General features: G+C 38.2%; 1 protein-coding gene across 5 annotated transcripts in view; it reads left to right on the forward strand.

Moving 5' to 3' along the window:
• LOC101173562 (rhotekin-like) overlaps positions 1-16,882 on the forward strand; it is a 43,835-nt gene that overhangs the window by 3,720 nt on the left and 23,233 nt on the right. For 3 of the 5 annotated variants that reach the window (XM_078955518.1, XM_023961072.2, XM_023961073.2), the window contains exons 3-11: positions 167-213; positions 296-349; positions 446-563; positions 642-872; positions 2,279-2,373; positions 2,457-2,563; positions 4,644-4,769; positions 6,872-7,016; positions 11,998-12,096. In XM_078955518.1, coding sequence (XP_078811644.1) covers positions 167-213; positions 296-349; positions 446-563; positions 642-872; positions 2,279-2,373; positions 2,457-2,563; positions 4,644-4,769; positions 6,872-7,016; positions 11,998-12,096 — 1,022 coding nt within the window. The remainder of the gene's footprint in view (positions 1-166; positions 214-295; positions 350-445; positions 564-641; positions 873-2,278; positions 2,374-2,456; positions 2,564-4,643; positions 4,770-6,871; positions 7,017-11,997; positions 12,097-16,882) is intronic. The other 2 variants (XR_013659251.1, XR_013659252.1) reach the window with 1 other exon arrangement.

Below are 16,882 nucleotides of genomic sequence, written 5' to 3' on the forward strand. Positions count from 1 at the left end.
CAAAGTGGGTCTTTAAACTTTGTAAAAGCATATTTTTCCGCATTTTACCTCCTTTTTTCCATCATTTCATGCCATCAAGTGATCCCATCTTTTGAAATGCCAGTTGTTTTTTTTTTTCAAATGAAAATTCTAAAAGTTGATCAAAAGTTGAACTATAACCCTCCAGATCTGCAGAGGATGCTGCACCATGCACTGGAAAAGTTGCGCTTTCAGGTCAGCAAAGTCTAAACATGTTTCCTTTCATTTTTTTAAAGTTTTGTTTAAAATTTCTGCGATCACGATTTGTGCTTTCTAGATTTGCGGTTTCCCCTCATGTGGAAAGACTCAGAGTACTTTAAAAACAAAGGAGGTACAGCAGACTGTTGAACTCTTAAATAATTATAGACATAAAGCACTGAACAATGAGGAAAAGTAAACGTCAAAAAGTGTTTTTCTGTCTTTTCAGAGCTCCATCGCTGTGCCGTGTTCTGCCTTCTGTGGTGTGACTCAGAAATCCACGACACTGACATCGTGATGGTGGACAGGACTTTGACAGACATCTGTTTTGAAGAGCCCATCATATTGTAAGTTCCTTCATTACCTGTAAGTTTTTTTAGAGAAGTCGAGGTTCATCTCAACCGAGTGGAAATGTCTGTGCGCAGCGACGAGGTGGGCCCAGAGTTCCAGCTCCGTGTGGAGCTGTACAGCAGCTGTGTGGTCGAGGACGCCTCCCCGGCGGTTCTGGCCATCAAGAAAGGCACTTTCCTGGGAGGCTCATTGGGATACTCGTCAGGAAAGAAGATCCGAGCTGCGTTTGAGTCCGCAGCTGGGTGTGGATCTGTTGGAGGCGATGGGAGGCCTGGATATTCATCCTCTCTTGAGCAGTCTCCAGTGTGAGCATTAAACTAATTCAAAGATTTTAAGGGGGTTTTATGGTTAAAAAAATACAGTAAGTCACTTAATTGGCTCTGATTCAATTTTGGTTTTTGAGATTTGTGTTTTTTATGTTTTTAACGCGTTTTTGCTGTTTGTCTGGTTTTTAGGACAGAAATGAAAACTTTAAATAGCAATACTCAGTTTTTTTCTAAAGAAATCGTTGTGGGAGCAAAACGAAAAAGGCCGTTTGAAAAAAGAATTGTATTGGTGAAGCAGGAACTACAACAGACAAGCTCCCTGCATCCATTTGCAGACAAATACAACCATGTAGGTGTTGGTTCTCCTTGTCTGAGCTGGCATCTGACCCAAAACTCTACATCTGGATAGCTCCAATATTGCTCGCCATTTTTGGTACACCGTTAATGTTAGCTTGGGGGTGTGAGGGGGCTGCTCTGTACCTGACCGTGTACCTCGTCTATGCTCCTGCTCCCACACCTGGGTGTGGATCCTGTCTCCGGCTCGACTCGCGCCCCTGACTGTCCCCCCAACTCCGGCTGGATGAAGCTCGTCTGCTGGACTTTAAATGTGTAGTTGTAGATTTAGATAAGTTAATTCTTCTCTAAGAGTTCTGGTAAATCGCCTGTCCGTCCTGGGGGAGTATCCCTCCTTCATGTGGGCACCCCTGAGGTTTCTTCGTTTTTTCCGGAATCCGTTTTTTTTAGGAGTTTTTCCTTACCGCGAAGGAGGGTCTAAGGGCAGGGATGCCAGTATGGCTTAGTCAGTTTTTTAGTTCAATTTGGTATTTTTCTATTGAACTCTTTGTATTCATGATCCTTTTGAGTTCATGTTTCACTTTATCAATTACCGATACGAAGCCCATTGAGACGACTGTTGTTGTGAATTTGGGCTATACAAATAAAATTGAATTGAACTGAAATTGAATTGAAACAGAGAGGGACAGGGGGGAAGGGGGTTGCTCTGCACCAAAAGTCCTGCCCACAATTGAGAGAGGGGAATTTCCAATGAACTCCTGACGCTGTGAAACTATATCCTAGAAAACAACACAGGTTTTTTGATTTTGCTCAAAAGCGGCATCTTATTCTTCTGCCACCTGTGACAGAGGTTGGGACATATGCCACATAAGAGCTCTTGGGGGTTCAATGTCAGTGCCTGCCTTGTAGGGCTGGGTGCATTTTTTCTTTGGATATGGCCAATCCATTGCCATCGTCTGTTGGAAACGTATTGCTCTACTGGTTACTGCTCCATTTTTTCCCATAACTCTTGTTTGCTGATGATGTTGGGCCAGCGCACCTTCCTAATAATGGCCCAATCATAATTAAGTGCTTTTAAAACAGATCAAAATATGATGGGAGTGGGACTTGTTAAAGGATGCTTTAACATCTCAAGTGTCTTCTCTCCAAAGGGGACCAAAATACAACCTTCTGGCTCACACAACTCTGACTATCGAAAATGTACTGGATGGGTTCAAGACCCACGATTTGACCGTTTTAGCTACAGGTGATTTTCTTTAAACCCTCTTTTTTTTTAGGTTTTGGTTGCTCTTAATCCTAATTTGTTTTGTTTTTTTGTTTGTTTTCCAGAGGACAGCCCCTTCTGGTTGCCCTTGTATGGAAACCTGTGCTGTCGCTTAGTTGCTCAGCCTCTTTGTATGACCCAACCAGTGATGAGTGGTCAACTCACGGTTAAGGTGATCACCTAAATGTTTTTAATAGAAACACATCACAATCACAATTCTTCTTTTTCTGTTGCATGTTTGAGGGAACATGCCACATAAAACCAAAATAGCCACCCTTAATATCTGGGGAAAAGGCATTTTGGGCACATTAAATGACCCCTCCCTCCAAAAGAGTGGTGACATCCCAGCAAGCGAAACTATCAAAAAAATCTATTAGGCCAAAATTTCAGATGGCACGCAAAATAAGTAGTTCAAAACACACGTGTCCTGTATAGCCAAAGGAAGTTTTAAAAATATTATGGGATGGCAACAGGACCTACAGCTTGGCAGCCAAGTGTGAAATTTGGCGATTTTCACATTTTCCCACAATATAAGAAAAAAATACTTTGTTCAAGTGATCGTCTCAAAATTTCACACTCCACCAGATAGAGGCAGTGTCCGAATTCCCACCCTAATCCTTAAATACAGCAGGACTGTCCAGTGCCCTGGATTTTATAAGCAATTCGGACACAATTCTCGCTACTATTTTTTAAAATGGTGAATATTATGTCATCGATTTCCCGAAGTTAAAATCTAATTGATAGGAGCGTTTTGCGATGACTTTTTATGAATTCACTGAGTTCTGAAGATGAAACGCTGAAGGTTTATTTAAAAAATGTAAATACATTTTTTCAAATATCAACATTTTTCAAATATTAATGGATTAGATTTCTCTGTGCTTTTTCTTGTTGCTCAAAGCGCTCACATTGTGTCCATTATTCATTCATTCCTCATTCATACTTGGTGATAGTAACTACTAATATAGCCTCAGCTGCTAATATAGACTGACAGAGGCGTGGCTGCCAGTTCGCGCCTACGGCCCCTCTGACCATCACCGGGATCATTCACACACATTCACACACCTGTGGAGCCACACTGGAGGCAGGGGGGGTGAGGTGTCTTGCCCAAGGACACAACGACAGCTTTCTGGGGGGGAGCAGGGATCGAACCGCCGACGCTTCGGTCATATGACGACATGCCTCTACCACCTGAGCCACTGATTTGGATTTGGACAGCACTACAAAACAGAGATCGCACTATATAATGAGTAGGGAAGGAATTTTGACAAAGCCCAAGTCTACAAACACGATCAAAGTTTTGTTGACCTTTAACCATGCAAAGGGGCAGCTATCTTGATTATGTATGTATGTATGTATGTATGTATGTATGTATGTACGTATGTATGTACGTATGTATGTACGTATGTATGTACGTATGTATGTATGTACGTACGTACGTATGTACGTACGTACGTATGTACGTACGTACGTATGTATGTATGTACGTATGTATGTATGTATGTATTTTTAAATCACCTTTACACCTGCTACACATTTAAACTCCTCCAAGGGATTTCAATCTATTGCTTTCTAACTCTTTGAGCTTCACTTGGAAGCTATTTGGAGAGAAAAAATTCTGGTTTTAAAATGTATAGATTTTGAATGGCGTTCGCATGGCGTGCTGTTGCTCACACGTTTTTTACTGCAATATTGTGAAGCTGAACCAAACAATATGACTGCATTAGAAATGTGTGCATAGTTAACAAAAATCTCGGTTACCGAGAAAAATAAAAAAAAGTTCATTTTTGCCAATTTGTCTAAAAACTACAAACCTGTTTGTCTCCCTGAGACGACCCAAAAGTAAAATGGTTACTATGGAGACAAAACCAACAGAAAAGCAGGCATTTTGAAAAATAAAATTCAAAATGGGAGAGATGTGTAGAGTGAGGGGCGTGTAACAGCTCAGCCAGTGAGGCCAGTTCAGAGAGGGGTGTGGCGTGTAGCGTCTGCATCATCATAACATATAAATCATATTTCGATGAATCACGATTCAATGTGATTCAGTACGACTGAAACCAATTTAGATAATTTGAGCGCAGTTTTATTCAATTAGGCATATTTATTAAGCAGCAGTTTAAAACTAAATGCTTTCCGTTTTACACAAGAACCCCCATCAAACCACAAACTGAAAAATAATTCAGATGGTTGTGTTCATTATGGATCTAAATTGCTACAAGCAGTCATTGTGTTTCTTCACGTTTGCTCTTTCTCAGCTGAAAGACTCCAACATTTGGGAAAACATCCACGCTGACCTCAAGGGGCAAACTCTCCGCTGTTATCAAACTAAAGAAGACCTGGAGTCTGGGAACAACCTGATGCTTCTAATTCCAATCAGGAAGGTGAGTTCTTTCCAGAAAAGCTGTAAAAGACGTGAGGTTTTGGCTCCTTCCTCTTCCTACAGCTTGATGCAGAAGCCACCAGAGGGCAGTGGTGAGTCAACACAGACAGACACAGACAGGAGCGCACCTTGCACAATCACACACACCTGTTTGTCAGGACCGAGTGCAAACCAGAAATGGGCAACAGTGCATGACAAAAAGATTTTTCTGCTTTGTTTTGTTTTGCTTTAAGGCATATCTGTGTGTCTCTTATTTATCTGATAGATGTAGCACGCTGTTCCTTCCTGTAATTATTTTTTTCTTCCGATAAACCCATCTCATAGTTCTGGTAAAATAAATAAAACTACTAAAACTAACCAACCAAAATAACTTAATTTTAACTATGAATTTATTATCAAAGGAAACTTCTAACTATGTTCCCATTAATTTAAATCCCCTTTTCCCTCCCTTTTTTTGCTTCAGTGCACTGCCAGTCTTTTTATTATTATATATTTTAAAATAAACAAATTCTCTGCAGCTGCTTTGTTTTTTATTTTAGTGTCCATATCTTCCCACAATTTCTAGCCTTCCTCTGAAAGGTATGCTGGCTTAACCTTGCTTTTGAGTTTTATTTTGAAAATTTGACAACTCCTGTATGTATGTCAATTGTAATCTTCCAAAAATTCTTCCCTATTCTTATATATAAAAGCTAATTTTATGCATAAAGCTTACAATTTTAACAATATTTGACATTTGCTTCTTGGTTTTAAACCACATTAGATGGATAAAGAAATAATTACCATTTTCTGAATTATGTGTATGTTTTAAGATGTACTCTAAAATGTAAAACTACATTTACACTGAATTTTTGTAATAACAAATCAAGTTAAAATCCCTCAAAACCTCAATATTCACTCAAATTAATGTTTTAAAAGTTTTTCTCACTTGTTATCGAACAACTGATCACATGCTGCACATTGAAATGAGGACAGAACAATACAAGATAGGAATTTTTGATTGTACATAAAACTTGCCAAGCACAAAAATCCCCCTTTGGCATTTGTTTCTCCCGTTTGCAATAAAGAGGTCAGTTCCTTCAGATACGCCAAAAGAGATCTTTATCATTTTACAATCCATCAAAATCTCCTCACAAATCAATAAGGACGAGCTGGAAAAACCTGCTTATTAAATTCAAAGTCATTGTGGAAACTGAAAAAGAAAAGAACAGTGTTTGTAATTTGGAAGTTTTTGCAAAACCGGCCATATGTAACGTTGACTTATATTTTATTTATCTATTAATTTTTCCCAAAAAGTGTCTTAGATTTACTAGAACTTTTTTTTAAAACACTAAATTGCTGTTTTTTCTGCTGTTATTTCCAGTAAATTATTAGCAATTCTTTATATGACTCTTTAAAATAATCTTCATAAATAAACTTAAAAAAATGCATTTCATAACTTTGTTTGTGTCTGAATTCTCTACTACATAGTGCACTACAAAGTGTGTTCCCCATTTTGCAGAGCTGTCCAAATCTACAACTTAAAAAAATCCAGTGGCCTAGAAATTTCCCAGAAGTCTCTGCATGCATCAATGCTTGGTGATTGGTAGATATAGACCCCAATGCATTGCGTTTGAACAATTCTTGTGGTAAAAAAAAGTATTTTAATTTAGTTTGTGCACAAACCATCCGAGTTTTTTATCATCAGAATCAGTGGATTCATTAATATTCGAAAAATGTTCATATTTATTTGTTTTTTACTCCGGGAGAATTGGTGATTTCATTATTGTTTACAAATGTTTAAATATTTTTTATATAACAGTATGATATGGAGATGAGATTAAGCATTTCTACCTGAAAAAAGTGCAGAGGATTACGCAATAAGGTTGGGTTTATGACTTTATGTGGGCTCAGTTACAAAAACAAACAATACAATGATTTGTTTTCTTACAAGATAAAAGGTGTTTTTATCGAAAATTATATTTTTACTTGGGTGTGTTAAGAAAATTGGTTTTACTTTAATTGCATTCATTCATTAATATAGCTTGAATTACATTAAAAGTAAAAAACATAACAAATTAAAATCTTCACAAAAACTCATTTGTGTGTTGTTGTTTTTTTTACTAGGATACTTGCATCTGCGAGTCGGAAGGATACATATGCATCAATGGACAGCCTCAAAGGAACAATGCAGCCTTTGCCATTTCTGCACACAGTCCTGAAGACACGCAGCGCTGGCACGAGGCCCTGCGGCAACATCTCTACAACCTGGGTAGGGTATAGATGAACAATTATAATCTTGAAGACAGTGAAGACAGTTCCAGCATATTCTCTCTGGGTAGGGCAATATTCCAGTTAATACAGAGGAGTTTTGTTTTTCCTGTACAGCAAGTTAAAATAGAGTCAAATTACATAGACAAACAAAAACACAGAACAACTGAACACTAAAGTTATTTAACACGAATAAAAGTCAGTAAGAATCACTATAAAATTCTAGCAAAGATCTCGCGCCACTTGTCTGATTCAGAACTTTGTAAGTTAAAAAAGCTGCCACACTGTTTTTAATCAGAGTTTTTATTTAATGCATATGCAAGCAGAGTGCCAGAGCGCACTCCAACGTCATTCCTGCATGTTTATTTTCACCCTGGTGGTACTTTATAATAACCTGCCTCCATATGAGAGCTGTAGCACCCACATACACAGGAATGCACATATAAAACAATGACTTATGAATTATTATATTCATGACTCAGCGGCAAATATTTGGTGTCAGTTTACAGCAAAACCCATAAGGAAGTCTGTGTTTGCCAGGAAAAACGAGGACAACTCATCAGTCAGGCGTGCTGCATCCTCGCTGACATCAGTAACTGATCAGACAAATAAGGCCTGAAGGGATCTTGAGTTTTTCTATGACTTTACATAATTTTTGCTGTGACCCTGTCTTTAGCCTCAAAGTGCCAGAATTTATCCTCGCAACCCGATAAAATAGAATAGACAGAGTTGTAGCAGATATGTGCAAGTAAATGGCAACATTGGGCTAGTTCAGGGGTCTGTTGCCTCGGCTCCAGAGCCACATGTATCTCTTTTACCTCTCCATTTAGGGAAAGAAATTTAAAAAGTAGCTGTAAAGTAAAAAGTTAGTAGTAAAGTTAAAAGACAAAAATTTAAACGTAATTCAATCCATAGACAAACAGTAGAAGGACATGTCATAAGTCAAACTAAAACATTTTGCAGACTTTTGAGCACCGTGTACCACAGAAAATCAATTGGAGGTCAGGAAGCACAACCAGAATTTAGGTGCACTGGATTAGAAGGCAGATTTTCTATTGTTAAACAAATTCAAAGATTTTAAGTGTGTTCTGTGGTTCAGAAAATACAGTAAGTTTCCCTTAATTAGCTCTGATTCAATATTGGTTAATGAGATTTACAAATTTCTGTCCAAGATGCACCAGACAGTATGGGAAAAGTTGTGCATAGTTTTTTTTTTTTAGTCACTGCTGACACCAGACTACATAGAATACATAGAGATGATTTTATGGAACAGGGTGTCTTTTATTTTGGAAAGAAGTCATTTGACCCTCTCTCAAGTTATAAACTAGATCATATTTTGAAAAGACGCTGTTTCCTATTTAAGTTTATTTATAAAAAAAAAACAGCTCATCTATATTTATCATGATAACATTGATACAAAGCAATGTTTTATTTTGAAGGAAGACTTGGTTGTTGTCAAATGGCTCTTTAGGTTTCTTAGTTGTAAATTGGCATTAAAGTGGCATTCGAAAGCCAAAAATTTGTAAATTCATATGTTTTCTTATGAACCCTAACGGAAAGTGGCTTGAAACAACATTTTTTAGAAAAGGGGGGCTCTGCTGCGGGGCTGAATACTAAAAGAGCCATTTGGTCCAGTTTCTTACTGACCAAAATCCAGCAAGAGCCACAAAGTCCCACCTGACCATTTAGAGAAGAAAAACCCACTTTAAACATGATAGTTTGAGGTTTTGCAGATTGCACTGACAAATAAATAAGAAGACAAATTGAAATGAAAATGGAACACCTAGTGCTATTGTTAAAATTTAGCAACTCTCATGGAAAAAGGATAAAACACCACAGATGTAAAAGAAATGAGAAAGGTGTCTGGGTGTAAACATATCAAGAGATAATTGGCTTCGTTTTTTGGCAAACCAAGAATACCATTGTTGAAAAAATACGAACGGAGATTTTATAAAACCCCAAATTTCAAACAAGCACATGTTGGTGCCCCATCCATGTTGGTGCCCCATCCATGTTGGGGCACCAACATGGATGGGGCACCAGCATATCTTTTGGTTTTGCCCCAAAGTTATTCCCTTTTTGAAGATTATCCTTCAGGTTATTACCAGGACCCTGGGCTAGAAAATCAAAAGTTTTTAAAAATTGCAAAATATTTTTAGTCAAAATTTCCTAGCCGCGTGCAAGAAAACAATTACAAGACAAAGACATAACAGATTCACTCATCAGCTCAGCAGGAATTGAAAAAATGTGTGAAGGTGATACGTTACGGAACAGCAAAATTTGTTGATGTGGTTTGCCCTTAAGGGCCACTGTAGATATGCATTCAGGAAGAACTTTGTCAAAGAAATGGACAATCTGCACAAAGACAATATCATAAGAACTTGGAGAATGTTAAAAAAACAACCTGTTGAGCCGTTGCAATCCGATGTTTTATTTTCGGTTTTATTTTGCAGATTTGTTTTCTTGTCCTGCATTTAGCTTTTATGGATTGACAACTGATTAAAAAAGAAAAATACAATATTTGTTTATAAAATAGGACTTTTAAATGCTTACATTTAAATAAATGAATATGATATAAAAATGCAGTAATAAAGTTAAAATTTTAACTTCTTTTATTCTTGACAGAAGCACAAGTTCCTTTCAAAATAAAATAAACCTTGGGTCAAAATAAGTCTCTTTTTGTGCTGCAGCAGATTTACAGAGTTAAAATGCAAGAAAGCCAAGTTGAACTTGACGTTTTCTATCATTATGACTTCATTGTGGCTTCATCCTTTTTTTGTTTTTACTATAAAATATAAACATGACAACATTGATGTAGAATCCAACTAAATGCATGCAAATACAACTTTATACTTAAGCCTCCGGACAGCAACTAGACACTGTTTTCTGCATCCTGATTGGCTGATTTGCTTCTTAATCTTGCCTGTGCTGTCCGTACAGAATGTATTCAGTTTGCCAAATCTAAACAAATCTTTGATCTCGAGGAGATCTTTGTTTTCATTCTATAATAATTTTTATTTCAATGTGAACATTGAGAGTTTCACCAAGAGAGACAAGTGTAAAAAGTTCTGGTTTGTCTGAGAAAAGTATAGAAAGTGTGTAGTGAAGAGTTGTACAGCCTTAAAGTATCTGTAGTCCTACTTAGTTCAACTTAGGTTATTTTTAAGAACATGACCCCCACAATAAACAAGGGAACACTATAGCAGTTAGTTGATAACGTCTATACAGTAGTTTGTGAAATTGAACCCTTTCACAGAGGCTCTAAATAATTTTGACATCTCACGAAGCAATAAGCATTTTTGTTAAAGGGTTTAACTGAGAGTTGAGTGACACTTTTTGTTGTTACTTTCATTCGTAAATGAAAGCATTATCTGTTTGTTTAAAAATAAAGATGGCGGATGTATGAGCAATGTAACATAAAAAAAATAAAGGTGGGTGGACAGACAGTGTTAGCATGTTTATACTTTAAAAACTGATTAGCTGGTGGCAAACATGCTGAACATGCTAAACATCCACCTATTCCCTAATGTCGGGCAGAACCAAAAGCATAGAAATTGCAGTTCCTCATGTGACCACCAGGAGCTGGTTTCAGAAGCAATTTTGCATTTATTCCCATGAGAAAGGTCCAAGTTTAAAGCCACTAATGGACCTTAAAAAAAACTTGTACATCACTTTGTCTGACTGTTGTAGAATAGACCTAAAGAATGTTTTGGTATAAATTGTGTAACTTTTAGTGAACAAAGATTGACCTTTGAACCAATGAACCAATTAGAATACGACCCTGCATTTGCAACAGGGTTCGAACACACTAACAATTGATGTTGAGAGAAGAAAAATAAGAAATCTGTTCCTTAAACCTAGAACATTTTCGCTATAAAAGGTTACACCATCACTTTTGCCGGGTGATTTCTACCCGATATCATGTCAATCAAAACATCATCCCCCAGATTAAGTGTAAACTTGATCTTTGCTGCCGTGGATATTAAATCTGAAGACAGTGTAAAAAAAAATTCTCCAAGTTTATTGTTTTTTTTGCTGAGTGAATTTGTCTCTAACTTATGTCCTCAGCTGCTTGTAGTTTTAAACCTGCTTCAAGGTGAATGTCACAGTTTTGCTCCTTTTTAAAGCCCCGATGGGAAAGTGTGTGTTTTGTGCAGAAACCATTCAAAACATGTAAACCGTAACCATGCAGAAGGAATTCAGATATTCACCCTGATATAAACATTTTTGCATGACTACTCTGTGTCAAGAGTCAAATTCCCTTTCACTTTGAATGTGTTGGGTATTTATTACAAACGAATGAATTTTAATATCTTGCCAAAGGACATAATGACAGTTGACTGGGGGTAGTGGGGATCGAACAATCGACCCATCAATCATTCGCCGACCAGCTCAACTACCGGAGCCAAGACTGACAATAGAAAAGCCAATCCTTCTTTCCTTGTATATTGTTATATTTGTAAAACTGTAATTGTAAAAATCTATCCTGTCAAGCTTAATACTTGTTGTATTTAGGGCAATACAAGTAGTCTCCCAGTTTTAGTAACAGATTTGATTTGTAATTTCATTATCATTTCACATTTCAGTATTGTTCTGATGGGATATTTGGTTTGTTTTGCTTAAAAGAAACATTCTTTATCCAGCCAACTCTACTTTTCAAATCAGTTTTTAATTATACAGTGCCTGTCAAACACCTTCTCAGAATAACAAAGTAGCTTTAAAGGATATAAAACTGCCAAGGACCAAAAACAAAATATTCAAATGAAACCAAATATCTGATTGGGCTTTCACCTCCTTGAGACTGACATGTGGCAAAACAGGTGCCTCATTCTCTCTGAGCATTTGAATAATATTTTTGGCTTTCGAATGCCACTTTAATGCCAGTTGCTTACTGGAAATTTTGACAGCTTAATTGCTGTTATTAAGTCTGCCTCTTTTCCTTTTCCTGCTATAGAAATTGACTTGTAAATTGAATTTTCCAGAACAGTGGAAGCACTCCTGTGACCAGCTCATGAAGATCGAAGTGCCGAAATCAAAGAAACCCAGCCCGCTACTGCAAGGATCTCTTTTTCATGAAATAGGTAATGACAAGCAGAGTGACAACTTGCACTTCATTTCTTTGTTGATGCATGCCAATCAGAACACAACTCCCAGGCTTACCATCAATCAACAAACCACCATGCATAACTTTCCTTCAGGCTCTTTTAGTATTGCATTCCATTCAATCCCATTCTATTCAATGAGGTTCTGGTGTTTGTTCATTCCGAACAAAAGGATGTTTTGAAGTCAGACATTTCAATGTTTAAATCCTGAGAAAGCTATATGTGCTGTTGCTTGGAAAGGAATATGACAAAGCTAGGATAACGATCTCCCGTGTACCACATGTGAAAGGAAAACAGCCTTGGTAGTCTATAACCACGCAGCTCATACTTTTTGGATAGAAAATGAAAATACATACTTTATTTATCCCTGAAAGTAAAATTCTTTTACGGCAGTCGACCTTGCCAGCACCAGTTAAAGTGTCACTCCAATCTGAACTCTTTTAATCTATTTTCAAATTGTCCCCAGTAGTCTTTCAATTATTATTATGCCGTCTTTAGACCAAATCTAAAAACCTGTGTCGTTTTCTAGGACAAAGTTTCTGCAGAGCCACACTTGCCTCTGAAGTGTTGGTGGGACCATTGGTGCACAGCAACCCCGCCCCCCTTCCCCTTTCCATTGCTATTGTGGCTCTGTTTACATGCCCCCCACTGGCTTAGGTCTCCTCACACCCCCAAATTAACATTAGCGGTCCAATGAAAATGGCGAGCAATTTTGTTGCTATCCAGCTGCACAGTGTTGAGTCAGATGGCAGTTCAGATGAGGAAAACAATTATGTACATAAATCTAATCGTCTACGATTGGATGCATCGGAATGAGCAGGGAGCTTGTGGCCCACCCACTGTATTTGTACCACACAAATGCAATCTTTTTAAAAAAAATTTTTTTCGCCGCCTCCTGATTCACAACAATTTAAATAAAGGAATACTCTGTAGTGCAATTTTAAGCTTAATTGTCTCAAGATATGTTGGAAAAATGCCACAAGAACGTGTTAAAAACACCAAAACACAATTTTCATTAGAGTTGGTCTTTAAAGGGGGAGATTACATGAGGAAGGAGCATACCATGGAGGCAGAAAAAAAAAACCATACATCAGCACTACTTGTTGAATTGATACTCAGGAGTAGTACAGAAAAATCTCAATACAGAACATGGTACACATTATGTGGGATTGGGTGGTTAGGGGGTAGGTGTAGAAGAACCGGCGACAAGATAGTGAAGCAACTTGTCTGTGTTCTGCAAGCCAGCGCACGTCAGACTGAATATTTTACCCACTGGAGCGCAGAATTTCTGGGAGCCCTAAGGGCATTGTGCCCTCAGCAAAGGAGAGTCTGATTACATAGTAATAATTCTTGGCACTTGTTTTTTATCTACTAGCTGTATTGTTGATTGGTCTGACTGACTGTATGACGAGGCTTTTAGGTCCAAAAAAACTGTTTAATTGGATTTCAGATTCCTCCGATTCGAGCAGAACGTTTCTCCAAATTGTCGTCCTGTTTGCGTACCACCTAAAAGACCGCAAGCACTCTGCCCCTGTTGGGCAACTAGGAATACACAAGCTAGTTTAGATTAGCGACAGTCCAGTATGAACTCCATATGCTAAAACCATCACATCGCAGGCTTGGTGTGGACTGTTTGTCTCTAAGCAAAGATCCAACACCCCACTTCACAGTTATCAGCTTTGAAACTGCCAGAAATTCTTTAGTCCCAGTTGTCAGAAAAGTTATTATCAATAATCTGAATAGGTGCAACATCTTTCACAGGGAGCTGGGATAGACACATCAGCCCCCACTTGCACCGTGGATCATTGGTGTATCCAGCCGCAAAAGTCCCAGTCAAACAAGGCACATAGAGAAGGGATTGTTCATCGAAATCAAAGACCAACTTACCAAATCCCTTTTCCGAGTGAGAAAGGCCAGTTAGGGTGCAAAAAGATTGGAACATGCAGGCACAGATTCTCAGAGGAATAAGACAGCGGTAAGGAAATAACACAGGAGGAACAGAAAGAGTTTTTGACCCTGGCTAGAGCTAGAAGTAAAAGGATAGCAATGCTTGTGTACATAATCTTCTTGAAGAGAAGCACCTATTTGTACCACATGCATCGTGATGTTACCAATCACCATTCTGTTCATTTTGTGCTGATAGGTCTGTTTGTGTTCAGGAGAATTTCATAGCATTTATGTGATATTAAAGGGCTTAGTATTACGTAATATTGTTGGCACCTTCGAGGTTTAACAATTAATAGACAATGTTTTCCTTGATCGGAAATAGATCAGCAGATGAAGACACTAAATTTAGATCCAAAAGGAAATGATTGCTTGATTGATAACTTTGTAAAACATTACTTCTTGGCAATAAATTATGGACTACCTGGGAACTAGTTTATTTTTCTTTTTACATGGTTTCAGATCCTTATTTACGCAAAAGTATTTTTATAAACTGCAAACTTTTCAAAAGGTTAATGTTGGCTGCCTTTAATTAGTCTCAATATTAATTTGGAGCGGCTGTAAACTCACAAAAGTCTTTAGCTCATGAATTAGTATGCATTTTCAGGTAAAACCTATTCCAGCTTTGGGAACTCTCGGAGCATACAGTATACCCCTTCCATATCTGCCCTTAACCCCCATATTCACGGGTGTTAGGGACCATCTGCAAATAGGCAGAATCCGTGAATACGGAGAACCCCAACCCCCACGCCCACTGCCGAAGAATGTCAGAATGAAGAATGTTACTTATCAAAAACCTTTCTGAAAAATTTCTGATGCTTTGTAATAGATTTATTCAAGAACATTGGAATATTGCTCAACTTCAAGGTTTTTTTTTATTCAGAGCAATTGACTTTACCGTTGCATACTTTACCAAACATGCCTTAAAGACCGGAGCCTGTGCTTCCTCCATCATCAATTAAGTGCGAGAGGGTATCTTCTTCCAGAAGAGGCCGGATTCATCCATCATTCCTTTAACCAGATTATAATTATTCTCCGCAATTATCTTCCTCAGTGTATCAGGATATTTTCCGTCTGCTTCTGATGCGATCTTTCCATGCAGGGGCACAAACTTCGGTTGGTAGCGATTCAGGACCTGGTCTCTTGCTCTCTGTGAAATATTGTTTAGCAATGGGCAAGGAAGCCGTCGGGCCGGCGTGCTCTTCATCTCTTCTCTCCTCAGAAATTCCCACAGCACTTCCTTCCTTCCTTCAAAAGTCTCACACAAGCGTCTTGAGTTGTATGAGTTTTTGTGATGAACTGGAGGAATCCACAAATACGTGAAAAAGTGAATATTGAAATGCAAATAAGCGGGAGAACACTGTATTTTCATAGAACAGTAACCCCATTTTAGAGCATTTATAGAAAATAATACGGAACCAGCTGTTTCCTTTGGAGCAAGTCTTTTGTTTTTTTTGTTTAGTAAGGAAACCTGAGAAGTACTGCTGCAGGCCTGTTCATATCATGCCTAAAATAAAAGAGGAACTCAACAAAAGCCAGAAAGCAAGTCCTATAAGTTTAATAAGTAAAGTCCACACAGAGTTTGGAAAATATACAACAACAAACAATACAAAGGACGAGAAAAACACCTAGAGAAAATACAGAGACACTGATGACTAAGAAATAGTTCCCTAAATACAAACCAGACCGTCATCCACAAAACAGAATGCAGGGCAACTGTCCAATGCTGATAACAGATGACTCTCTTTCACTGGTTTAAGTTTACTCGCATGAAAGACTGAATTGATCCTCAAAGTGCGGTGGGGGCACGATTTAACTGTTACAAGGTTGATCATTTACAACAACATAGGGGCGCCTCTGCAGAGGTAAGCCACATCCTGTTCCCCCACTATGTACTTGGGAATAGCGATCCTATGTTGATTAGCTTTTGTGATGAACCTCTCCTTGCTGTAGCTAATTGAGAAACCTCTCCAGGTGTGTCTGCGTTGCTTGAGGAGTGCTGCAGGACCCTGACTGTTTTTGGTGGATAAGGGGTTGATAACCTGGCAGGGAAAAAACCTGTGGAGTTGATCAAAAGGTTATTGAAATATTCAACCCAAGTGCAATGGTTCTTGGAGAACACAGCTTGTAGCTTAGACTGCAAGTCTTTTGAACAGTTTGTTGAATTGGACCAGTTTGTTTCTAGTTGCCTTCTCAATGACGCCAGAGCGTACAGTGTTCAGACATCAGAAATGTTCTGCGTGCAATCTGCGTGCATTCTCTTCTGGGTTCTTTCGAGTGAATGACCTCAGGCAAGTTGAGAAAAAAATGAGGCACACTAAAACCTGGGTCACATATCCCTAAATGCCACTATTCTGCAAATCCAACTGGTGTCCATGGGGCAGCATTTATAATTAAGAGGCGGCAGTCAAAGTTCCTGTAGGTGCTACGATAGCCAGACCTATAGCATTTGCAAGCAAGTCCCTCAGTTTTGTTCAGTCGAAATATCCTTTGCGTAGATTGGAGTTTTTCACATTTAAGTGGGCAGTGTGTAATATATTTCACTATTGGTTAAAGGGTCATCAGTTCACCGTGTGGATGGATAATAACCCATTAACTTATATTTTGTCCAAAGCTTGTCTGGATGCGTGTGAGCAGAGGCTAAACTTGCTCCAGAGATCCTCGTTGGCCTTTTGAATGTAGGAGTGTGATTGAGTTTTTCTTGTTTGATGTTAAAAGTGTTTGCAACACTTTCGTAATGCTGTCTTTTTGTTGCCATTGTTTTTTTCCTGGAGTCATGTATTACAGTTGCATTTGTATGTGATATGTAAGTGGGCATATT

This window comes from Oryzias latipes, chromosome 12, assembly GCF_053564925.1.
Source record: "Oryzias latipes strain Hd-rR chromosome 12, Olatipes_Hd-rR_3.1".
NCBI classification, from domain to species: domain Eukaryota; kingdom Metazoa; phylum Chordata; class Actinopteri; order Beloniformes; family Adrianichthyidae; genus Oryzias; species Oryzias latipes.